Consider the following 26,363-nt stretch of genomic DNA (forward strand, 5'->3'; position numbering starts at 1 on the left):
AATATATAAGTAATTTCAGGTATCTCTATAAAACCTTCTTCCCTATCCTCCGGCCCTCCCAAACCCCTTCTGGCGCTCCGAATGGGCTCCCACGCAGCCCATTCACTGCAAATCCCCCTCCCTCGCTCCTCTTCTCCGCTCCCCGATCCTCCTCGTCTCTTTCGTCTCCGGCCCTTCCCTTCCCCTCCCGCACGCTGCTGCTCCAGAAGGCGCCATTCCTCAAGGATTACCTCTATTCGAGCCGCCTCCTCGAGCACAGGGGACGGATCGACACAGTTCACCTGGGATAACTTCTCCGGCTCCCTCCGCCGTGGTTACGGCCGGTTCGTGACCAGCTTCGCGGAGCGCTTCAGGAAAGAGACCGGGCTGGACATTGATGGCGCCAAGACAGGCGAGCTGGTCGAGCGAACGCGCGACGCAGTTAATAGGGGACGGATTGCGGTCGATAGATTGTGGATGGAGTTGCTGCCTTTGTTTCTGGAGTGGAACAAGTGGGAGAATTGGAAGGTACGTCTCTATTAACTTGAATCTATGCGAGATTGATCTATCGTGATCCCCTTCTTTCTAGCTAAAATAGTACGCTTGCACCGTATTGGGTTAGGCTTAAGTGGACTAATCTTCATCTTTTTCTCCGTGTGATCTGTCTGAGTTGTTATACTGCTGTGTTGAACGTAGGTTATCCTTTTGAGTAACCACTCAGTCAACTGAATGTGCTCATTTCCTTTTATGCTCTGTGTTATATGCTGAATCTTGATATAATTAAATTACAGGAATACAATTAGCTGAATTATGCCCAGTATTTTTCATTCTCTCACTAACTATCAACCTTCCTATTCTCATTTTCATGCCTTAAAATCATTACTAATAGCTGAAGTCACTTCACTAATATTTGCATTCTTTGGTTAATTTGTGAAATTACAAGTACTGGTTGTTGCCATTAGGACATTAAGAAGTGGGAACCAAGGCGCATTGGAGTGCTTCTTTTGTATGTTATTACTGTTTCAGTTTCTTGCCGTAAGTTCTATGTGGCTTTAACTAGTCATATCAACCATCAAAGTAAGAGAGAATTAACTGAAGCCTACATGGAAGCTTTGATTCCTGAACCCTCTCCGGCTAATGTTAGGAGGTATGTGAAAAATGTTTTGGCTTTTTGTTTCTGTATTTCTCTTTGGCTTCCAATGGCTTTCTAGACTAATGTCTGACTATCTTGACTTTAAATTTAAACTTATTTTAGTTCCACCACTACAACCTCAGAGATTTTTATATAAGAATGTGAAACAAGTTCTGCAATTTCAGTAATTTGAAATGTTTAAACGTTGACATGTTTGTTTGCGGGTTATTTTACTTGTCCACATTGATTTCAAAATAAAATTACTCAAATGGATACATTCATTTTTGAATGGATGGAGCTATTATTTATCCTCTACCATTGGTATAATTTTCTCTTTGCATCACACGGCTTGAAATTTTTTGGCTACGACCCTTAAGTGTAATTTGTACGCTATCAGGAATTCTGTTCTATTTTCAGGTAGTTTTGTTCAATATTTTACATAACACTATTTTGGAATATGAAGGAACACACCACTATTGTGGAATATAATGAATACAAGATAAATCATTGTTTCTTATTCTTTAGGATCAATTAATTCATAGGTAAATTGAATACTTTTGTATTAATATAGTTTTACTGTTGGAACTAAGACAAGGATGTTCATTTACATGCTTTATTTCATTAAATTTTCTCAAGATATTTAGTATGCATTATCTAAATTTTAATTTATTTACTTCTGCTTTTATTGTTGGGGCCCTGGCGCCAAGGGAGCCTTGACGCAACGGTAAAGTTGTTGCTTTGTGACCAAAAGGTCACGGGTTCAAATCCTGGAAATAGCCTCTTGCAAAAAGCAAGGTAAGACTGCGTACAATGGATCCTTCCCCGGGATCCCGCATGGCGGGAGCTTCGTGCACCGGGCTACCCTTTTACTTCTGCTTTTATCCTTGTTCCCTAATTTCCTTGTTATAATACTGAGATGTGCAGTTGATTTGTGGGTTTTATATAGATGGAAGCTGTCTTTTTCATTGTTAGCAACTTTCTTATCATCTATTTTGCAGATTTAAGAAGGGCATGTGGAGGAAGGCAATGCCTAAAGGATTAAAAATAATGAAGTTTATTGAAGGATCAAGCGGCCAACTTATTCAAGATAAGTCTTATGTTGGAGAAGATGCATGGGACGAGGATCCTGCACCTCCAGAAGATGCATTATCTAAGATCATTGATAGAGAGAAAACCTTGAGCCTTGAAGATAAGAAAAGTTTGAAAGAAAACTTGGGCATCCCAGGTTGATTTCATTTTACTTTTGCACATATAATCTATCCGGACTTGGTTTTGGTGGTTTAGGCATTTAATGATTAGGCAATTCAATCCTTGCATCTTGTTGAGTAAAATCCCTCAACCATAAATGTCCTATTTTCAAACAAAACGAATCTGTAAAAGGAAAGTATTTCATTTGATACAAATTTTTAGATAAAAGTGGTCAACTACATTGCTCAAAAAGTTGTTCTACACATGACATCTTACCTTGAGATTCTACCAATTAAAAAAAAAAAACTTGATTCAATATTTTGTAGAGTTTGAAGAATCTTGGCAAGTATTGTCTATAAAGAAAATGTAAATCTAAAACTGATTTTCTTTATTAGTTGAGTGATGAAATTGTTTTTATTATTATTTGGAAACATGAATTATATGACTTCACTGAGTGATATGCAAGATTACTAATATATAATTTAGTTATATCAACTTTTTATTGAATCGACTATATTGTCTTTAGTCTTCCTCTACCACTTACGCATTCTACTCTAATATATCCATCTCTTTTAATTTTAGACTCTATTGGTCATTCAACGTATCCATATCATATCAACTTATTTTCTCTTACTTATCATCTATTCGAGTCACAATTCTATCAATAATTTTTAATTTGTTCCTTTCAATAACTTCATACATCCATTTTAACTTTCTCATCTAAGCTACATTAAATTTTTGTTCATGTTGTTACCTAACAATCCAACACTAGTTCAAAAAATAGTTGTAGGTCATACCAGATTGTTATAAAAAATTCTTTTAGCCTAAGGGGAACATAATGATTACACAAGACTTTAGAAGGCTCTCTCCATTTCTGATGCCCATTCTTTGTCCTATTAATAATTTCTTTGATTGATTCGCTTGTTGAATATTAGATTTCTAAAACTCAATTTATGCCTTTTCATCTTATCTATTCTTATCAATTATTTTTCTTGTTATTAAAACCATATGAAAATTCATTGATTGTTTTCTTGTTATTGGAACTACATTTCATATTAAAAACATTTGTTATGCATGCTGAAGACTATTAGTTTCCCCTGTTTTTCTACATAATTTATTCATCCCATCCAATATAATCACACTGTTGTCTATTAATACAATACCAATGGATGACTTTGTCTAGTTCATCTAGTACCAATGGACAAAAAGATAAGGACTTAAACTTGACTGTTGATATAAACCTAGAACAATAGAAAAATCAATTATCACACTGCTACTAGATTTACCTCTAGAAACAACATTATCAACCTATTTTTTATTACATCAATTTAATTATTACATGTTCCTTGTAGATCAAAACCCCACCTTAATAGTTGTCTAGCAATTCTATCATAAACTTCTTGAAATCTCTAAAAATAATATGCAAAAGTCCTTCTTCTCTTTATACATATATATATATTTGCATTAGTTGTCTTATTAAATAATTATAGTTGTCTCATCTCTTATTCTCCTCTCAAGATTTTCCTCCAAAGTCATCACTTTCTTTTACATTATAAAAATAAATCATTGCTTTATTTTATTTACATTTAATATACCTAAATTTCAGTTTGATTTTTTTTTTTGGTTAAATAGCTATAGACTATAGTATCATCTTCATGGAAGGAGAGCTTTAGCGCACCAGTAAAGTTGTTGCCATGTGACTTGGTCGTCATAGGTTCGAGTCGCAAAACCAGTCTCTTGCAATGCAGGTAAAACTGTGTACAATAAACCTTTCTCCGAGACCTCGCATTGGCGGGAGTTTCATGTGCTAGGCTACCCTTAGCTATAGTATCATCTCATCAAAATTGTAATTGGGTTTTATTACCTGGATGAGTCCACATTCAAAAACAAAAATTGTTAAAATAAATTCTCAGATCATGTCACCCTCAATAATATTTTTTAATCCTTTTTGTACATTCTACCTATGAATATTAAACACACATTACGCATACTCCAAACTAGTGAGTATATGTTTTCTAACATTCACATATTTTATGCATTTCTTTATTTCTTCAAGAAGGTGTTATTGTCAGTTCAGTGGATGAATATGACAGTGCAACATGGAGGGAAAGACTAAGAAAATGGAAAGAAATTCTGCAAAAGGAAAAATTTACTGAGCAAATGGATTCCCTTAGTGCCAAGTATGTAGTTGATTTTGATATGCAAGAAGTTGAAAGGAGTCTGCGTAAGGAAGTTGCAGAGAGGACATCAAATTCTTCTGGGAGCAGAGCACTTTGGATTTCTAAGAGGTGGTGGTATTATCGTCCAAAGTTGCCCTACACATATTTTCTCGATAAACTTGATTGTTCTGAGGTATGATTTTGTCTTTCTCTAATTACTTTATCTCACTTATTGCAAATAGGAAGGTAAATGAACTTAGAGATACTTTATTTGTCTGATCTTTATCCACTAGTTACTTTATTTGTTTGATCTTTATTCCATTTGCGTTTGATTCTAGAATTTTTTTTGGTGATTTGAATGTTTACTGAAGTAAATCATTCATTAGGAAGCTTTGGCTAATAGAGACTTATACATGGCTCTTGAGGACATTAACAATGTCTTCCTTCCAAGAATTGGTATTTATTTAGTCTCTAGAAGAATGTTTCTGTTACATTGGTTTGGTTTAAACAGGTTGCTTCTGTTGTCTTCACCGAGGACCTTAAAAGAATATATGTGACCATGAAAGAAGGCTTTCCTCTAGAGTATATTGTAAGTCTGGCCGAATGCTTTCTTAATCTTAATGCATAATTAGATGATGTAACCAGTACTTTATTATTATATGTTTGGCAGCCAAATTTATTCTCAGTGAATATTTATTTTGTGTAGGTTGATATTCCACTTGATCCATACTTGTTCGAGAGCATCTCTAATTCGGGTGTCGAAGTTGATCTCCTTCAAAAGCGGCAAAGCTATTATTTCTTCAAAGTTGTTTTTGCATTACTACCCGGGTTACTTATTTTGTATATTATCAGAGAATCTGTTATGCTTTTGCATGTTACAAATAAACGATTTCTATATAAGAAGTATAACCAACTTATTGACATGGGATATGCAGAAAACTTCATACTGGTGAGCTTTTTGATTATATGTTAGACTTAGATCTTCACTTTTAGTCTTTTTAACTTTTAATGTTGTTTCTCAAATGGCCATCTAATAATTCTCATGCACATGTAACAGCCCGTATCAAATTTTGATGATTCCAGATCAATGTACAAAGAAGTTGTTTTAGGTGGTGATGTTTGGGGTCTTTTAGACGAGATAATGATTTACATGAATAATCCAATGGAATATTATGAAAAACAAGTTGCATTTGTTCGGGTAATTTATGTACAATACACTCTTTTGTCTATTATGAATTTAAGTTTTTCTTGCACATTTTACATAATGGTTTGTTAGTTTTGTGATTCCTACTTGTGATTCTAATACTTCATAGTATGTGCTTGCTTAGGGTATACTTCTTTCAGGACCTCCTGGGACTGGTAAAACACTTTTTGCCAGAACCCTCTCAAAGGAGAGTGGAATGCCTTTTGTATTCGCCTCTGGTGCTGAATTCACTGATAGTGAAAAAAGTGGTGCTGCTAGAATTAATCAACTTTTCTCTATTGCCAGAAGAAATGTATGTATTATCTGTTCTCTCTATCTTATTTGTACGATATATTATCTCTCTTGATATTAAGGTAGTGTTCTTTTACAACTTTTAGTATTTATATCAAGTGTAAATACTAGTTTTGTATTAATCAGTTAAGTTGTGATTAATCAGAACAAGCATGGTAGAATTCTTGGTTTCAATTAGTTTGGCTTGTTACTTGCCAACTTCTCAAGACAAAGTGACCACTCTCAATTTTTTTTTATACAATGTATTGGTAGTTTTGCTGTAATGTCATAAAATCTTGATGACCATCTAAATTCATTATCTTGATACAATCAATTATTTCTTGTAAGACTGATAATAAACTCTGGTGTCCTTGATCCAGACTAGTAGATGTCCTAAGTGTGCACATGGAGGTTTAATTGGACCAGTTGATTTATAAATGAATTTAATAAAGTTTTGTTTTGAATTTCTCCACCCTAGAACTTTTATTTTATTTTATTTTTTTTGTATGTGGTGTTTTAACTGTTCTGACTAGATGCCTTTAGCCATCTCCTTTGGTTAAAGGAGTCTTGAGGAGAATGAAGGGAATGACCTACATGCTTTTCATAAAATAATCTGGTCCTAGAACATTATGCTCTTGGAGAAGGAATTTTAAATGTCAGAACCCATAGTCTGTACGCTTGCTGGCTAAGATTTAAATATGTTTATTATAATATGTATGTATGGATCAGTTACATATGTAAAGTGCTTTAATGATTATAAAATTTTACAAGAATTATTGGGGGTTGGCGGCTTCCATGTCTAGGAAAAAGAATCAACCGATAACATTCACAAGTAAATGCAGCAAAACAGAAAAGTAATAAAAGACATACCAAATTTTAAATGGTTCAACCTAAGATTTTGACCTACATTCATGAGGAAATAATGTTTCAGTGAAGGATACAAATATTAGAAGACTCTTGCATCTTGCCACCTCTTGGTCATCATCTTTGCTTTGATCTCACCAAGAATGCAAGCTTTTGCCTCTCTTTGTCTCTTATCCTTCCAAAGTTGTCAAGCATACTTTCTTAAGCGCACAATTTACATATAAATGTCACATTTTGGGTTATTTTCAGGGAAAAGACACCAATTCATTATGTTGCTTGCATCTCCTTGATAAAGGAGTGGATCAAGACATCACTAATATTACTTTTTTCATCTTCAGTCATCTCAAACACAATCTAGTGTCACACAAACCTTTGGTTGTTGGTCTATTCAATGTTTGAAATAATATCCATGATAAATATCTTATAGATTAACATTCTTGTGGAGTTCTTTACAAACATACACTGATTTAAGCTTTTGTACTTGTTTCAGAATTAATCATTCTCTTGATAGAGATACAGTATCATTCTGATTATTGATCTTTGTTTCTTATTTTTTTTTTCTTTTCTTTCAGGCTCCATCTTTTGTGTTTGTGGATGAGATTGATGCCATTGCTGGTCGTCATGCAAGGAAAGATCCACGAAGATGTGCAACATTTAATGCTCTGATTGCACAACTTAATGGAGAGTGAGTTGCTTCCTCCATAGTTAAAAATCAGTTGGATTGACCCAACTGAGCTTCTGGTCACTTTCATTTGTTGTACCAGTGGATCATGGGTTAATCTTCATGTTGACCCATGAATTGGCTCAGCTGAAATCACTAATTGAACCGACTTTAATGAATCAGTTGAGTTGTATATTTATTAAAAAAATATCTGCTAAATATTTGAAAGAAATATTTTATTAGTAAATTGATGCCCTCATGTCAACCGAAATTTAAATAGTAAACACAACAAGATACATATCATAAAACCAAAATCAATAGAATTAGCAAATGACGTGATGTTAAGTTAACAATCCAACTAAAATCCAGCAAATGAAAATCTAGTAGAATAAGTATTAGATATGAATAAATATAGCACCTTAACATTATCACTATAAACCTGACCAAAGTACACAACATCATGAGTCTGTCAAGCAAAAGAATGAAAGATAAAGACAAGTTTGCCATCTACATTTTCCTTGCATTATTCCTTACACTGAAGTGCATTTTGCACTTTGGCCAATTTTTAACAAAAATGGCCTGACACTTTGCCACCCGGTTAGGTCATTTTTTTTCCATGCAATTGAATTGTTCGACTGGTTTAATCTAGATTTTATGTAATTCCAATATGTGATTAATGGAGCATTTAGTTTCTGGTTTTTCCAGTCCAACTCGCTGGTCAATTTTCATAAATATACATCTGTATTACTTTGTTTGTTAAGAATTTCTGCTATTAGTTTATTTTTCTTCAAAAGCAAGTTGGTGCATTCATCAGCTAATTTGAAGCAAATAAGAACACAGGGATCCTCTTTTGTGGAAGCAACCATTTACACTTGATTTTGATTGTGTTGTTAATAACAGAACATGCATAGGGTATTTCATGCAAGTGATTTTTTTAATTGTCTAATATACTTTTTCCCAATGCTTAAAAGATGCACACAACATACAAATTGTTTAGACGGCTAGCCGTAAATGTGTTTTTCACCTGTTCAATAGGAAATCATAGTGATAAAAGCGGGAAACTTCAACATGAAAACTCACAAACTTTGATAAACTAATTTCTTTATTGGAGTTGCTCATTTTCTCTCATGCCATGGCTGAGTAATTTGGACCATATAGAGCCTTTTTTAGTAAAGACTGAAAGAACATATCACCCATGAGAGTTAGGGTATTCCTAAACTATGTTCTAGTTCTACTATCCTCTACACATTGTTAAAAATTAGCTGTTGATGCCGTGCTTTAGTTTTGCTTATCTTGCTTCTTGTAGAAAACTGTTTCAAAGGATGATTCTATATGTGCCAATAAATTCAACGTTAAATACAGCTGTTATTGCATGATTCTTCTCCCTTTGCTGAGGAGGTTCTTCATCTGAGTCCTATTATTGACTGCAAGAGAATCTTAGAAAATTCAAAACTCAAATTGGCCGCCTTAATATCCTGCATTGGAGGGAGTGTGATGAACCCTATGTTTATTGCAATAAAACTGTTGCAGAGGGACTTGCCAGATTAGTTCCTACTTATTGCAATAAAAAACTATAGTGAATTCATAGTTGTGAAGTTTTAGGTCTCAATACATTTGTTCAACCTGAAAGACATTGCAGACTATTAGTTTGCATGTACTAATCTTGTTTAGAATGTTCTTAGTAATTAGTCCTACAAATTTTGTTAAACATAAACAATAGATGTTATGCAAGGGTGTTTGAAATTTGGACTGTAAGTAAAGGAGATGCAGTGTGTGCTATTGTTGAACCATTCTTAAAATGACAGTACAGAGTGTAAATGCAAAGCATGAAGGGGTAATCATTATTCAAGGTCACCTAGATTCTGATCTTTAATTAATTGGTGATCCTCTATGTTACCTAGATTACGTTCTTGTAGACTAGGAATATACCCTTTCAGTTGATAATTGACAGTGGCAAATAGGGGTCCCATGCAGACATGCAGTCCGGATGTCTGATACACTGAGATGCTCTTTATAACAGAATATTTAGAAATTTTATATTTCAATATTTATGAACACAAATAAAATAAATATGAAATATTACTTGTATGTCATTGATGAATAAATCATATTAAATTATAAAAATATTTTTAAGTATTTTGTAGTATAAGTTAAATAATTGAAGTAATTTTAGGTATAATTAAGCAATATAATTGTGATTGCTTTAATTCTTAAAATATGTTAAAATAATAATAATTAACAGTAAGTATTATTCTAATTAATTGTGTTGGGGATTCAATCAAATCCCAAAGATTTGGAAATGATCACGAGTTTAAAAGAATGTAAGATATCTCCATTGGAACGAGACCTCTTGAGTAAAGTCCAAGAGTAAAGTCATGAGGGCGTAGACCCAAGTGGATAATATCATGTCATTGTGGAGATATGTGAATATCTTTTGAGCTCAACAAATTGGTATCAGAGTCATGCTCCAGACCATGTTGGGGGATTGAACGAAGTTGAGAGTGGGCCCGAAGCAGATCAGGATGATCAGATGCTTGCGGGAAAGGCTCGAAACAGGTCAGGTGATTGGATGCTCGCAGGGAGGCCTAGACCAGGTCAAGAGTGACTCGATGTGGATGCTCGCGGGGAGGCCCGGAGTAGGTCATGGTGATCATATGCTCACGGGGAGGCCCGGAGCAGGTTAGGGTGACCGGATGCTCCCGGGGAAGGCCCGGAGCAGGTCAAGAGTGACTGGATACTCGCGGGGAGGCTCGAACCATAAGAGTAATTGTGGTCTGTCGTTTGATGGGAGGATTGTTGGGGATTCAATTAAAGTCTCAGATTGAAAAGATTTGGAAAAGATTATGGGTTTAAAAGGATATAAGATATCTCCATTGGCATGAGACCTTTTGAGTAGAGCCCAAGAGAAAAGCCATGAGGGCTTAGGCCAAAGTGGACAATATCATATCATTGTGGAGATATATGAACATCCTTTGAGCACAACAAATTGTTATACTATGATTAATTGATATTAAGAAAATTTTGAATATACTTTTACCAAATTTTGTAATTGTAAAATTTTTTACAAAGAAACTTTGAGAATTAGATTATCATATACTAAACTGCTTTTTGATAAAGCAATTGATCATAAACTACTTTCCTAAATACACTGTTGAAATGCAGAGAGATGCCAAACCCAGCCTATCTAATGCAAGCCGGCAGTTACATTAGTAATAATGCATAACATCAAACAACATGAGTTTATTTCTACTACATAGTCAATCAAGTTAATTAAGCTTGGCAATCAATATTCATGACACTTACGCCATAATTTAGCAAGTAATTATCCTACTATAATTCTATGTTTCTTTTTAATGCAAGACCTGACACAACATATACCACAGCATGATAACCTATGTTCACAAACCAAATATAATGTTGAACTATGCAGATAGAACATGCTTTTCATTTATCTATTCGATAAGTTACTTATCCATTTGGCAAATTTTTAGTTAAATCAATATTAACTTGGGCATGGGTTGAATTTTAATATGCTAGGAATTAGTTTAGCCTGCATAATCCTTATTCAACCAAAAGAGGATTCAATATAATCATTTAGTACATGAACCTATGCAATCTCATAAGTGGCCCATATAGAGGGTCTTAAAAATGCAGATGCAGATAAATAAGAATAGTAAGATGAATATGATGTTTTGTTTCCTTTCACCTGTTGAATAGTTTCTTACTTACCATGAATTACAGGAAAGAGACAACTGGACTGGATCGATTTTCTCTAAGACAAGCTGTTATTTTTATCTGTGCAACTAATCGGCCAGATGAGTTAGATGATGAGTTTGTTCGCCTAGGGCGGATTGACCGGAGGCTATATATTGGGTTACCTGATGCAAAGCAGCGAGTTCAAATTTTTGGTGTACATAGTACGGGAATGAAGCTTGCTCAAGATGTTGACTTTGAAAAAGTGAATCTACACTTCACTACATTCAATTTTCATTTGTTATACTGTTGTTATGACTTTTTAAGCTCTATTGTCTCTTGTTTTATCCATTGCCCAATAAAAACAAAAACAAAAACAAAAAGCTCTTGTTTTGTGTAGGCAAGAGCTAAAACAGTTGGTTGAAATAGAGTAGGCAGGTCTGACTGTCTCTCATTTGTTAATTTTTGCTCTTGTTTCTTATCCTTCTCTTTTGTAGCTAATTTTTATGCACATTGTAACTAGCCAGAATAATTATGGCATTTTCCACTCAAGAATCTATTTCCCTCTTTCCTGCCTGGTAACTAGAATTCCTTCCATAGAGTTGGCAGGCTGAATATTACTTGTTTCTGTTTTAGAATTTTTTTTTTTTTCAATTTGTCTTTTTTCATTGTTAATAGTTTGCATCTTCTATCTAAATCTTCCTTTATGACATTACTCCATGCCGGTTATGGTAGATTTTCAGATACATGATGAGCATGCGTCTATTTAGTTTTCTGGATACGGAACCTAGAGATTCAATGTCAAAAAACCATGCTATTGATGAACCAACATTTTACCTGCAATGTTAGATTTTGCAGGAAACACACTGATTATCAATAGCCAACTCATGCTACTCTAGCTGTGGTTAAAATCAATTTATTTTTGGTATTTACACTCAGATTCAACCCATTTTAAAAAGTTTTCATTTGTGAATTTATTATGAATTACTTCCAAGCTCTGGAATCTGTACAAAATTTTCTCTTCATATTTTTTTTGTACTTCTAAAGAAAAAAATTATATCTTAAAGTTTTGGTTATTTCTTAAACCATTTTTTGATTACACGAACTGATTATGGTGCTTCATATATGGTATGCCTAGCTTGTTTTTCGGACTGTTGGCTATTCTGGAGCTGATATTCGGAATCTTGTCAATGAAGCAGCAATCATGTCAGTAAGTGAAATATCAATCTTATGTTCTCTGCAAGATGAATGATTTTTTTTCTTAATGATGTTTGAATAAGCTGGCAGAGAAAAGTAGTTAGCAATATTCCATAATCCTCAGTTGTTTCCTCATGTTAGATCATAACACTTCAAAATTTGAATCTTAATGATATTGATCAACCATGAAAAGGCACTATGGATTTATCCAAGGTTTAAAATATTGCTCTATCTAGCTCGTTTCCAGCTAGAAGTTGAGACATCATGTTAGATCATATCCCTTGAGATGATCACTCCAGCTTGGAAATCTATTGGAACTTTTCTCCAAAATGGAATGCTCCAACCAATCGCTGGTATGTGAGACTCTGGAACACTAGAATGATATTTTAAACCTTTGTCAGACCAAGATAAACAGAATTTTTTAATTTACAATTTATTGTTGAAACAAATCTAAGATACAACACTTGCAATGTAGGAAATGACCTCAAATATTTATATTTTGACAGAATGTTTAGACTTTAGATTACTGATCTCAGAATTGAGATGCAGATCTTGAGCTGTGGGCCACCATAGGCTAGTCATCCAGGGGCTCCTGGAACAGTGTGTCCAGGTAGACATTGATTCACAAATGAGAGAGTGTGGTCAAGGTGTTGGTGTCGTCAACCCTCAGCTGTCACTGCTATGATGGAGGTAGACACATCCTCTGCATGCAATGTGGGAGGCGATAAGGATCAGGTGGTGGTGCTGGCTTGCAGAGAGATGACAGATCATGGATCATGGAGAAGGATTCATTAAGAGTGGGCTGTGGTTCCTGGAGGGTCACTGTTAGGCTCTTAGGCATGCAGCAGAGCTCATAGGTTGGAAGGTGGCGGCTTGAGTGTTTGGCAAAAAGAATGAAAGTAGGGGAAAAGGATTGAGTGGATGCTGAGAAAATACCATAGCTCTTATATCAGCAACGTTAAAATCCAATTTGCCAAAACAAACTATTATTATACAAAAAATAGTTTACTTTCAGTGAATTGGATCCCTTTCAAATACTCCAACCTAAACAACTAGAAAATATACCAAATTAAATTGAACTGCTACCAAAACTATACCACACTCCTAACAAGACAATTTAAACACTTCCTGTAAAAGGGTTATTCTCCTTAATAAGAGGATCTACCAAAGCCCTCAAAAATCTAAATCTTCAAAAAAAATAAAATCCTCATTTGCATACTTTGTGATTCTACCGATACATGCCATGCTTCAACTGATGCATTTTAAAGAATTACAATGTTAGAATCATATCTCCGTAAAATGTAAATCAAATCTCACTTTGCCATACATTGCTGCTGTTTTCACACAGTTTATGGAATCAGCATGGTTCACAGAGAAAAACTGATTTGCTTATGTATCATGCTTAGCATCCTTCATTTGAATAAGTCAGGAATTTAGGATGAAGCTTATTTTTGTTCTTATCTTTCCTGGATTTTTGTTTCCACTAGTACTTTTTTTTGGTGCTGAGTTTCTTTGTTTTCATGCATTCTACCGGGCTTAAATTTGATGTTAGACATGATTTTGGTTGTTGCAACTACTGCTTTTATTTTTATTTTTTGTCCCTTGAAAAGTTTTATCCCGGGTAAAATAGGACCTTAATTTTGTTTGTTTTCTATGTTTTTTCAACTAATCTTCTTGAATTTATCTGTACATACCATCAATACAAATTTTTGTGGCTTTCAGGTAAGAAAAGGTCACTCTATGATCACCCAGAAAGACATAATTGATGTGCTAGATAAACAATTGTTAGAGGGCATGGGAGTACTGCTAACTGAAGAGGAGCAACAAAAGTGCGAAGCTAGTGTATGTACTTGTATTTCTTAAAGTTTGACTGTTAATTATTTGTCTGTTTGGTTATTTACCTTATTGTGATAGGTCTCCGTTGAGACAAGGAGGCTTCTTGCTGTGCATGAAGCTGGTCATATATTGCTAGCTCATTTATTCCCTCGCTTTGATTGGCATGCATTCTCTCAGTTACTTCCTGGTGGTGAGGTATGCATATTAGTTATTAATTTTGGTCAAACTATAATTTTGGTGTTTTAGATTTATTACGCAACCAGAATTGATGAAGATATCATTGATTGTTAAAATGTAAATATGCAATTATTCATGAGCAATTACGTTTAGCTTTGAATGACAGATAATGAAGTCATATAACTATAAAGTAATTTATTAGTTTTTTTCATAGAAAATGTTAAATTTCATAGTTTGACAAATTGAATCAATTAGAGAAGAGAATGTAAGAGAAATAAAAGAGAGGAAGTTTACTTAACATAGTTAAAAATACTTGATAACCTAATTATGGCCTTAAAAAGAGCTTGATGAAAAAATAAGGTCCATGTAGTGGACCCCAAATATCTGGCACTCACGACAAGTCATTCTTGTTATGATCATTGTAATGATTTTCTAGAATTGTGATTTTTATATCATGCCCAAGTATTTTGTTATGAAGGTTTTGTCTCCCCATTAATGCCCTCTATTACCAGGAGACTGCATTATCTGTATTTTATCCTAGAGAAGAGATGGTAGATCAAGGATATACTACATTTGGGTATATGAAGATGCAGATGGTAGTTGCACATGGAGGGCGGTGTGCTGAGAAAATTGTTTTTGGAGATGACGTCACTGATGGTGGAAGGGATGATCTTGAAAAAATAACCAGAGTATGGAAAATTTTCTTTCATTCTAGAAACTATTATTCTTTATGTTTTCTTATTCTGTCTACTATTATTCTAGAATCGTAGGAAAGTTTTGGTAGAACTACAACTTAACTTTTGGTCCTTTCCTAGTTTGATATTTAATTTGTTTTCTAGATTGAATTCTTGTAGGTATAGAATTATCTCTTTTCTTGAATATAGTTTAATTTTATTGGGCTTGTCCTTTCAGGTATGGAGTTACCTTTTATCTTGAAAGAAGTTTATTTCCAATTTTATTTGGTGGAGTCCTCAAAAACGAAAAAAAACCTCAATTCCTCTCTTGCGTAACAATCTTTGGCATAATGATGTTCCTCATTTATTAGCTTTCATTTTCTATACGAGTCATTTTTGTTTATCTCGCATCAGTTGGTATCTATTCTCAGAGTGAGGTTTGATCTGCTTCTGTGCTACATCAAAACATTACTACTACAAGAATAAGCTGTAATGCTCTAGTTAGTAGAATGCAATTCAGTTTGTGGGCATTGCTTAAAAAGGAGAGAGAAACAACTAGGAAAAGAAATCATAGTAAAAAAATTGAAAAATGTTTTCGTCCAATTGTTTATTGGAGCAAAGAAAAGACAGAGGGAAGCTTAATTTTCAAAATTTTATTTGGTAAAAACACCAAAAAAATTAAAAATAGATTTGAAAAGAAAAAACATTAAAATTTTAATGTAGGATTTGAGCTCCATTGCATGCGAAAGAGATTTCCACCTAAATCAGATAAGCAACATAGTGGAAATTGTAGAAATTTTTCCGTCTTCATTTTCTCCTATTTTTCTGCTGAAGGAAATGGAGGGAATGTGATAATTTTTCTATTAGATTATTCTCATATGGGTTTCCTTCCGTCGCAAAAAAGACACCCTTTAGATAAAATAAATAATGTAGATGGAGTCAATTATTTGAGATCTTTCTCAACTCACTATGGGTTTGGTATAATTGGAGTGATGAAATTGTCCATTAGGAAGTTGATGGAGAATATTCAATGTCTTTTGATGGTATAGATAGGCAAGAGTACTTCTACACAGGATGGTCAGCATTTCTTTATTACTCGAGACAGTGCATGTTCAATATTTTGATGTTTTCTTCTTTCTGTTTGGGATGTCTTGTTATTTTAGGTTCTCTTACCGTACCTTATGCTTTTTTTCATGGCCATAACAAATTATATCACAGATTGCTAGAGAAATGGCAATCAGCCCTAGAAATTCAAGATTGGGTCTGACCACCCTTGTCAAGAACGTTGGATTCAGAGATCGTCCAGATAATCCAGATAGTGAATTAATTAATTATAAGGTGCTTAAATTTGACTCTTGTATTCTAATTTTTTGTTTTAATCTTTGGGTAATAGTCTGGCAATGTCTTTGTTAATGCGTCTTCTTGATTTAGTGGGATGATCCTTATGTAATACCTGCTGACATGACTCCTGAGCTGTCTGAACTCTTCACTCGAGAGCTTACAAGAGTAATAGCTTTTTTGTCTTTGCATTTAAAAATAGTGCAGCGATTCTAAATTAATCTGACAGTTTCCTAAAACTTTGAAGTTTATCTTTCTCTACACAGTATATAGAAGAAACAGAAGAGCTTGCCATGAAAGGTTTATTGCAGAATAGACATATACTTGATGCAATCGCCAGTGAACTCTTTGAAAAGTCAAGGATAACAGGACTGGTATAGAGATTTTGAAAAAAAAAAAGTGTACCTTATTTAGAATTTTGGTCTTCCTCAATGCCATGAATATATTCACTATGCATTATACACCTTGTTTTTCTATCAAAAGCATATCTTTTTGCAGAATGTTTTATGTTTCAAGTTCAATAAACAGCTTAGACCATCGGGAAAGCTGTGAATTCTTTCAAGTGAAAACTCAGTAGATGCTAGATGACACACTGCAGATGTGAGAAGGATGATGAATCAGCAAGAATGACAGCGGCTATGACTACATAATGTTATGGCTGGCTGAGGTAGGAAGGATGCATATGTGAGTGAATAATAAAGGGGGATGTGAATATGCAATGAAAGGTTGCACGGTAGGGTTGGAGGACTAGTTTTTGTGGTGAAAGGAAGGTGGGTGGTGGCGAAGGGTGGGAACATCTCTAATGCCAAATTAAGGATTAGGTTGAAATGTTGATAATTTTACTATGAGATATTAATCTAAGACTATATAGAGTTAAGGCCTAACAATAAATAACAAAGTAAATAGCGATATGAGAGTAAACCCCTTAACACAGTTCATTGTATTCCCATTGAATTTATATTACTTGTCAGAAACACCTTTTTTGTTTATTTGTTGACTAGTTGAAACCCAGCAAATTCCTTTCTAACACAGTGCAATATTTACTCTTTGTTTACAGAAGACTGTCTTATAACAAAATAACTTTAATTAAGTAGCATATCTATTGTATCATTGGTTTCAGATGGTTTTCCTTAGGTCATGTTTATTTCCTTTTTTTCTTAAAGAAAAAAAAAAAAAAAATCTTATCAAAGAGTTCGGTAAGGTATTATCTAATTCATGTCTCTCTCCAGGAAGTGGATGACAGAATTAAACAAATGTCTCCAATAATGTTTGAAGATCTGGCAAAACCTTTTAAGGTTAACTTGGAGCAGGTATTATTCTGCTGCTTCTCTGATAAGACTTATTACTGATCAAAATGTGCCAGAGGCTTTATTTCTTGTGACATTCAATTGTATTTGATATTTCTTGATTATTTTGTTGAATCACTTTCAACAGCAGATGACAAACTTGAATGATTTTAACTCCTGTTATTATGCTTTTTAGTCAATTATTTTAGGATCTACTGTTCTCGAAATTCTTCACCTTCTCTTCTGGTAGTACAACTGAAAAGGATGGTTTTGTTGTATTTCCTCTTTCACAATTTATGAATTCAAAAAAATCTGATCGAACATTTAGGTCAAATTGTTGTTGGGTCTCTATATCAAATCATGTCCTTATTAAGGATGTCAAATTGGCACTAATATTGTGATTAATTGTGGTGATTTTTCTTAAAACTTAAGGTTAGTTAAAATGATAAAATGTACAAATTAAATTTACATCCTTAGTATTTATTAGTAATGTAATATCTTATTTAACAACCTAATATGAGTACTGATCAAGATGTATATATAAAAAAATCTTTTCACTTTCATCAAATTACAAACTATGGACTATATCGTTCCATTTAGAGTTGAAATGAAATGGACAATGGAACATTTTGTTGAGTATTTTGGCCGTTGATGCATCAGAATGATAATTTTTCAACTCATAGTTATCAAAAATCTCAAAGTGCACTGTCTTTACTTATCTCACTCCCACAGTGGTGTCTGACTGGGTCTTTCTCTAGGATAATTTAGATAATCACAATTCTTTTAAATTCTGATTCATAAAATATAATTACCATTTTACATTTAAATCATATCATCTCACTCCTATTGGTTTAAGATTTTGAAACCTTTCAATCATGTTCAAATGGACCTAACTAAAACTTAATCTTTATAATCATTCTCTATCATAATTCATTCAAGTTCTTGAAGCAATCAAATGTTCCATGATCAAGGATGTGTGAGATTTCTTGTGCTTTTTTATTGCTTCTCGTACTTCATTTGTTGGAGGAATTGAGTTGTTAGATGTAATTCTTGAGACATTTTTTTTTCTAATAGTGTGGGTGTGGTAAGACATGTAATATGCTTCTTCTATGACCGAGCAACAGATGTTTTCAATACGATAAAATATCATGGTGCATATTTACCCCAAATGTGAACCATTGAAACTATAAACATGCTAGCTAGAACTATGTTTCTCATCTGGAGTGTTCGCTATTGGAATTATCTCCAGGCATTCTTGAAACCCTCATCTATTTACTTTTATCATAGTAGTAATTTTATTCTTTGCACTAGGAAACCCTCATCAATCTGATGTTTGTTAATTTACATTAGGCATTACGATACTGATTTGGCCAACTAGAGGCTATGGCTCTCTAGCATTCCCTTGGGTGAAGTTCCATTAGATAATTCTTTTGTTTTCTCCTTCAGGATGTATCATTCCCAGTAAGCAAACAGTTGAATTATCAACCCCCAGTCATCTATCCTGCTCCTCTCCACCGTTGCTGAATCCTGGAAGTAAACTGGTGTCATCTTCTCCATCTATGTTCCTGAATGCTCGATGACAGATGTTGGAGAATCTGTTGATTCTTCACCAAAATTCAACAGCTTGTGACCACCACCTTATTGTGCAACAGACTCGTGAAGTCGTCGAATGTTGCTGCAGATAGTTTCGATTTTCACCGACCTTTTGTTGTCAGATCGGTGCACACACTGAAGTTGGTCATTTTGTTTCTCCAGTTTTACATGATGTAAATTGGAAATCACTCAACTGTGGGGGTTTTGTATACTCGACTGCAGCGACTACAGCTTTACAGAGAATCCTTTTGATCTTGGGCACACAGCAACTTCAATTGGCGCGTGACCTTGTAATCTCAAAATCTTCCATTACGATTTTAATTATATTCTAAAGTGATTTTTCAATTTTGGCGATACATTTGGTGGCGCAATAATGCTCATTCTGTGCATGTGTACTTGTGTAGGATGACTAGAAAATCTATAAAGATTAAAGAGAATTTCTTTTTGTACGAAGTTATTGATATCTACGGCATGGGGTTTTATCTAATTCTGTCACTTCTGGGGGAAGGATTTGCTAAATTATTGTTTAAAATTCTTCTAGGTTTTGCTTAATTATTAGAATTAAACAATATATAGTTAAAATAAATAAAAATAGTTAGATGGGAAGGGGGAAGTAGCAGGAGAGGGAGACATTTTTTCCCCAGTCTTTTAGGGTTATTTCTCCGCCGAAGGAAATTGAGGGAATGTGATAATTTTACTATTAGATTATTCTCTCACGAGTTTCCTTAGTTATTTTTTTAAAAAATTTATAGATAAAATAAATAGTGTAGATGGATTCATTCGATGAGTAATGCTTTATTTTTTCTTTGCATATAAAAATAGTGCAGTGATTATAAATTAATATGACAGTTTACTAAAGCTTTAAAATTAAACTTAAACAGAATGTTTATTGCAGGATAGACATATATTTGACACAGAAATGACACAAATTGTAATCAAACATGCACTATTTCATCCCCTTGATGGTAAAAGACGAATACATTCGTCCTCAACGCTTCCAGTGCTCCCGTTAATCCGTTCCAAGATCAACATGAAGGAGGTAGATTATGGACAGTTACTAGCCGGACTATTAACTTTTGGAATAATGACTAACACATAAAGAAGTCATTTTATCTCGGCTTTTATCAAGATTTAAATCTCAGACCTTATGATGATAATATCTCATACGCTAACCACCCCACAGCACATGCACTATTTCATCCCCTTACACGCACACAAGATGCCCCTTGGTCCTTGTGCTCGTAGTGACATCCTTTGCTTCTTCGAGGCAACACGAACTCTGCTTCAACAAGTGAGTACACCATCGAGAAAAATTCGGACTGCTGTCTTATTTAAAATTGGCAGCATTCGCCTATATATTGGCGTCAGTTAATTGTTATTCTCACACAAACACATCCTCATCGTCGTCCTTTGCTTCTCTCGAGGCAACACGAATTCTACTGCATAAATAAAAGACGCATAACTGAGATTCATACAAGCAGAAACAAAAGATGCATAACCAAGATATTTACCGAGTCCTCGGAATCTAATGCAATGCAAATTAAAATAAATATACTAATTATTTAGACGGCGTCACAGACAACGGGGATGAAATTATAGCTGCTCGAGGTCATGGGTGGACGCCACTGATCGTACCGTTGATGCAGTAGCAGTAAAACTGGATCCTAAAGAAGCAGCAGAGAACTGGCTGAATTTTTTCCAGTGGTGCACTCGCCTGCTGAAGCAGAATTCGTGTTGCCTTGAGAGAAGCAAAGGACGTCGCTACGAGCACGGGCACCCAGAGAACAGTGGTCTTCATATTGATATTTGACGATGAGGATGTGTTTGTGTGAGAATAACGATTAACTGATGCCAATATATAGGCGAATGCTGCCAATTTTAAATAAGACAGCAGTCCAAATTTTTCTCAATGGTGTACTCACCCGTTGAAGCAGAGTTCGTGTTGCCTCGATAGAAGCAAAGGATGTCACTACGAGCACAAGGAACAAGGGGCATCTTGTGTGCGTGTAAGGGGATGAAATAGTGCATGTGCTTTGGGTGGCTAGTGTATGAGATGTTGTCATCATGAAGTCTGGAGTTTAAATTTTGACAAAAATCGAGATAAAATATCTCCCTTATGTGTTAATCATTATTCCAAAGGCTAGTAGCCTGTCTAGTAATCGTCCGTGATTTACCTCTTCCGTGTTGACCCTGAGACGAATTGACGGGAGTACTGGGGGCGAATATATTCACCTTTTACCACCAAGGGAATGAAATAGTGCATGTTTGATCTGAATTTTTTCCAGTGGTGCTTCCAATGATTTATCTTGTGTTCATTATATTCCATAATAGTAGCGTGTTCCTTCATATTCCAAAATAGTGTTATGTAACATATTGAATAAAATTATCAGAACATAGAGCAGATTACATTAAGGGTCGTAGCCAAAAAATTTCAAGCTGTGTGTTGCAAAGAGAAAATTATCCAATGGTAGAGGATAAATAATAGTGTTGGTGTAACATCCCTCAGGTCAAGGTTGACCAAGCTTGAGTCTTGGTTTGGGTTTCGATGTTTGACAATAAAGGTTGATTGAAGAAGAGTCAAGTAGGTCAAGGATGACCAGATACTTGACTGGGAAGTCCTAACTGGGATGTTAGGCAGAAGGAAAGACCTAGTGAGTGAAGCTAGGCAGTGAGAAAAATCCTAGTAAGTGAAGCTAGGTGAAAGTCCTGGTGAGTGAAGCCAGGCAGAAGAAAATCCTGGTGAGTGAAGCAAGGTGAAAATCCTAGTGAGTGAAGCTAGGTGAAAGTCCTGGTGAGTGAAGCCAGGCAGAAGAAAATCCTGGTGAGTGAAGCCAGGTGAAAATCCTAGTGAGTGAAGCTAGGTGAAAGACCTGGTGAGTGAAGCCAGGCAGAAGAGAAGTCCTAGTGAGTGAAGCTAGGCAGATTGAAAGTCCTGGTGAGTGAAGCCAGGCACGGGGAAATCCAGATGGGTCAAGGTTGACCAGACATCTGGTGAAAGTCCAAGTAGGTCAAAGGATTGACTGGATACTTGGCACGGAGAGATCCAGATGGGTCAAGGTTGACCAGTCATCTGGTGAAAGTCCAAGTAGGTCAAGGTAGTGACTGGATACTTGGCAAAATGAAGAAAAGTCCAAGTGGGTCAAAGGGAGTGACCGGACACTTGGTGAGGGAGTCCTAGCAGGACAAGGGTGACCGGATGCTAGGCATGATGAACCAACATGTCAAGGTTGACCGGATGTTTGTTTGGGAGGCTTGGGACTTGGTTTTGGGCAAAAACCAGAAGCCGAATCGATCAGCTGATCGATTGGCTGGAGCCCAATCGATCGGTCGATCGATTGGGGTGTCCCTACGAGAAGCTTTCGTCCAAATCGATCAGTGGATCGATTGGGAGGAAGTCGCGAGCGCACAGAATGCCTCTGGATGGATCAGCCGATCGATCCAGAGGTCCCAATCGATTAGTGGATCGATTGGGAAGGTGCTGTATGTCGCGATAAACCTTGGATCGATCAGCCGATCGATCCAGGCTAATTTCCAGAGCACAGAGGCGCTCTGGATCGATCAGTGGATCGATCCAAAGCCTCCCCGATCGATTGGGAGCAATCCAATCGATCGGGATCCGACCGTTGGCGCAGATAAAGGCCGTTGGCGTGCGTCTTCTTCTGCAGAACTTCACCGATTCACTCCAGATACTCTCCAGCACCTCCATAGCTCTCTCCAAGCTCCAGATCGCCAGTTCTTGAAGATTCTTGGAGGTTTTTCCAAGTCAAGAGGTGGATCAAAAACAAGAAGAAGAAGTTAGGGTTAGAGTTTTTATTGCACATCTTGTAAGCTTTTGCTTATCTTGTATTTCCCTTTCTTCTTCTTGTATTGAGAGTGTTGTAGGGCTTCTCCGCCTTTGGTAGTTACCGTAAAGGAGTGTTATTCATAGTGGAGGGTGCGTGAGTAGGTGTGGATCCTTGGACTAGTCACCTCTTGTGAGGTGGATACCAAGTAAACCATCCTTGTTAGCGTTATATGCTTTTGTTTCTTATATTTCCGCTGCATATCTCTAAAGAAACGAGCAACGCCGACGACGAGCACGCGAAGAGCTATTCACCCCCCCCTCTAGCTACTTTTCGGTCCTAACAAGTGGTATCAGAGCGAGGCCGCTCTTCACCGGAATCATCGCCAGAAGGGGCAAACAAAACAAGCAAAGCTAGAGGGTGAAGAAGTTGAAGAAATCCTACAAGTCGAAGACTTCATCAAAATGCTCAACTTCAAGATGCAATTCCAAGATGGACTTGGATTTGACACGAGGGTGGCTCCACCTTACACATCTACAAGCTTTGATTCTTGGATATCAAGAATCAAAAATTTCTTGATGATGGAGATAGAACAATAGTTTGCTCTTATGGAAGGCTTCGAAGCTCCAACAAACTCCAAGGGCAAGCCTCTCAAGAAAAGCAAATGGAGTAAAGAGCATATTCAAAGGAGCGAGGCAAATGATAAAGTGACCAAGCTTTTGATCAACTTATTGCCTAGCCACATTTTGGCTCAAGTTGGAGAATTCAAGGATGCCAAGGAGCTTTGGAGCAAGTTGACATCAATTCATGAGATCCCCTCCACTATACCAAATCAAGAGGAATCCAAAGAAGGCGACTCATTGGAGGAAGAGGAAGAGGACTCCGAAGTTAAGAGATGCTCAACTTCCGAAGAAGAAGTCCAAGAAGAAGATTCATCCTTAAAGGAGAGCAATTAAAAGAGTAAGGAAGGAGTTTATTCCTTGTTTCATGTACAAGAGGATGAAGATGAAGGTGAAGCCTCCACCTCTAGGATTGAGGGGGGAGCAATCTTCATTGACACCGGATCAAGAGCAAGAAGAATCCTCCACATCCGGGTCAAGAGAAGAAGAGGATGAAGAAGCTTCCACCTCCATGAATCAAGTCAAATATATTGGAGGAGTATCATCTTCGGATCAAGAGGAAGCTTCTACCTTCGGATCAAAAGGAGAAGATGCCACTCCTACAAGTAAAGGTATAACAATTTCAATTACAAATAAAAATCATATTATATGCTTTGAATGTAGGGAAAAAGGGCATTACAAAAGTAAATACCCTAAATTGACCAAGAAAAAGGGTCAAGTGGCACCCAAGGGCAAGGAGAAGCCCAAGGAGACCATCCCCACAATAAAGAAGAGCAAGGAGCACATTGTTTGCTTCTTGTGCAATAAAAAGGGACATTACCGGAGTCAATGTCCCAAGGGGAAGAAGGTGGTCAAGACTCAAGGAGGAAGCTCAATTCAAGGGGGAGCCTCCAAGGTAAAAAGGAAGGTAACCTTTATTGAACCTACCCCTTTAAATTATGGTAAAAAGCATGTTAGTTCCAATTTATACCATTTTAATGTCATTTACCATGAAAATAGGAAGCATGATAGCGTTAAGGAAAAACATATAGCTTTTCATGCTAAAACCACTACACCTAGGGCTAGGAATGTAGGTAAAAGTCTAGGCAAGAACTCTAAGGATTTTAGCTACAAGCCTAGAAACAAAAATGCTCATGGACTTAGTGATAAATCAAAAACTAAGGACTTATGGAAAGAAAATCAAGTCTTGAAATCAAGACTTGATAAAATGGAAAAGACCCTAAAAAGGATGGAAAATATCCTAATAGGGCAAGATGAGCAAAATCTAGGTTTAGGACAACAAGGGGCATCCAAGGGCCATAGAGGTTTGGGATACAAACCTAAAATCAAAAAGGATGTATCTACTTACCATAGGGTTCCATATAGCTATGGAACCAACCCTAAGTCTAGAAGTCAAGTCAAGGATACAAGGGAAGTCATCCCTAGAAGTATCTTTGCAACAACAAATGTGACTAAGACTTCTAAGAAGTCTAAGAAAGTCACTAACAAGGTCACAAGGGAGGCTATCCCTAGAGTTGACATAGAAAAAGTGACCAAGGCTTCTAAGAAGCCAAACAAGGTCACTAGGAAGGTATCTAGGGAAGTTATCCATAGTGAATACCTAGAGCATCCAAGGAGCACCAATAGGTTTTGGGTTCCTAGGAGCATCTTCTCTACCCCATAGATGGGTTAGAGAGTGTCAACTCTAAGAAGAAGGGTAGTTAACTCAACTTTGAAGAAATTGACACTCAAGGAGCATTTTCAAGGTTATTATTAACCTTTGAAAATGAAGTGGATTTATATTTACTCTTGGGAAGAGTAAAATGTGTCAAAATTTGATAAATTGGATGATATTTTAAGTGACACAAATTGGGAAAATCATAAGAACTACCAAGTTAGGATTTTGGTATGTTCTTAGGAAATTTAAGGCCAATCTAAGCCTTAATTTAAAGCGCTACCCTTGTGGAAGAACGAAATATGCCAACATTTGAGGAATAAGCTTAATTTCAATTGGCATAAGTTAATCAAGAGAACTAGAAATGCCAATTTAGGATTTGACATTTTCTTGGAGCATTTAGAGGGCAATCTAGGGTTAAGTTTTAACTTAGCTAAGGGTTAAGGACACTTAGATAGGTAATCTAGGTATTTTATTTATGCTAAACCTTGCCATGATTGTTTGCTCACTATATGCCATGACATCATATTTAGTTTTGTATTTTGCACTTATGCCTTATTATGAAAACACAAAAAATACCATGTCATGACATACATACATCATGTAGTTATAGGAATCTTTCTTTTGAAAACTATTTCATTTTTATGTATGCCATAACATTATCATGCATTATTTTTAATTCCTTAAAAATAAGGACAAATGACATTTATCAATAAGTGACATCCTAGGTGGATGTCCAATATCTACAAAATGCCTAGATAAATATGCATGATCCCTAAATTAGGGCAAAACCAAACTTTACATCTCACAAAGACCTATAAGATGACTTGTATGTGTTTTGTGCACTTTAGATACAAGTGAGATGTTAGGATGATGAACAAAACTCAAGATGTTGATTTAGTGCATTCTTTTGAGTTTTGAGTTCATCAAAACACATTGGTATGTGTTTTCCCATCATTGGGAAAGCTAATGCACAAGTCATGTGCATTAAGCCCAAGGAACATGATGAGATATTGGTTTTGAAAAGGTTTTTAAAATGATTTTGGAAAACCTTGG

General features: G+C 35.7%; 1 protein-coding gene across 3 annotated transcripts; it reads left to right on the plus strand.

Annotated features, from left to right (window-relative positions):
• The first annotated feature begins 38 nt into the window (after positions 1-38).
• LOC122045183 (ATP-dependent zinc metalloprotease FTSH 12, chloroplastic-like) lies at positions 39-19,700 on the plus strand. Of its 3 annotated transcripts, none has more exons than XM_042605289.1 (19): positions 39-507; positions 942-1,126; positions 2,110-2,336; positions 4,356-4,651; positions 4,970-5,047; positions 5,165-5,407; positions 5,516-5,656; positions 5,787-5,954; positions 7,369-7,481; positions 11,199-11,415; positions 12,289-12,360; positions 14,070-14,189; positions 14,262-14,378; positions 14,873-15,049; positions 16,253-16,372; positions 16,466-16,540; positions 16,639-16,746; positions 17,602-17,682; positions 19,105-19,700. In XM_042605289.1, the coding sequence occupies exons 1-19, from the start codon at positions 82-84 to the stop codon at positions 19,180-19,182; spliced, it is 3,042 nt and encodes a 1,013-aa protein (XP_042461223.1). In that variant the 5' UTR covers positions 39-81; the 3' UTR covers positions 19,183-19,700. The 3 variants fall into 3 exon arrangements, with proteins under 3 accessions (XP_042461223.1, XP_042461224.1, XP_042461225.1); XM_042605290.1 differs by having other exon boundaries at positions 4,359-4,651; XM_042605291.1 differs by having other exon boundaries at positions 4,377-4,651.
• Positions 19,701-26,363: the final 6,663 nt, after the last annotated feature.

Source organism: Zingiber officinale, chromosome 2B, assembly GCF_018446385.1.
Source record: "Zingiber officinale cultivar Zhangliang chromosome 2B, Zo_v1.1, whole genome shotgun sequence".
Lineage (NCBI taxonomy): Eukaryota > Viridiplantae > Streptophyta > Magnoliopsida > Zingiberales > Zingiberaceae > Zingiber > Zingiber officinale.

Excerpts from the sequence above, each read along its gene's own strand:
- LOC122045183 (XM_042605289.1), top strand. The coding sequence starts at position 82 with ATGGGCTCCCACGCAGCCCATTCACTGCAAATCCCCCTCCCTCGCTCC. Across the intron at positions 12,361-14,069 it reads ATGAAGCAGCAATCATGTCA|GTAAGAAAAGGTCACTCTAT; the intron begins GTAAGTGAAATA and ends TGTGGCTTTCAG. Across the intron at positions 14,190-14,261 it reads AACAAAAGTGCGAAGCTAGT|GTCTCCGTTGAGACAAGGAG; the intron begins GTATGTACTTGT and ends TTATTGTGATAG.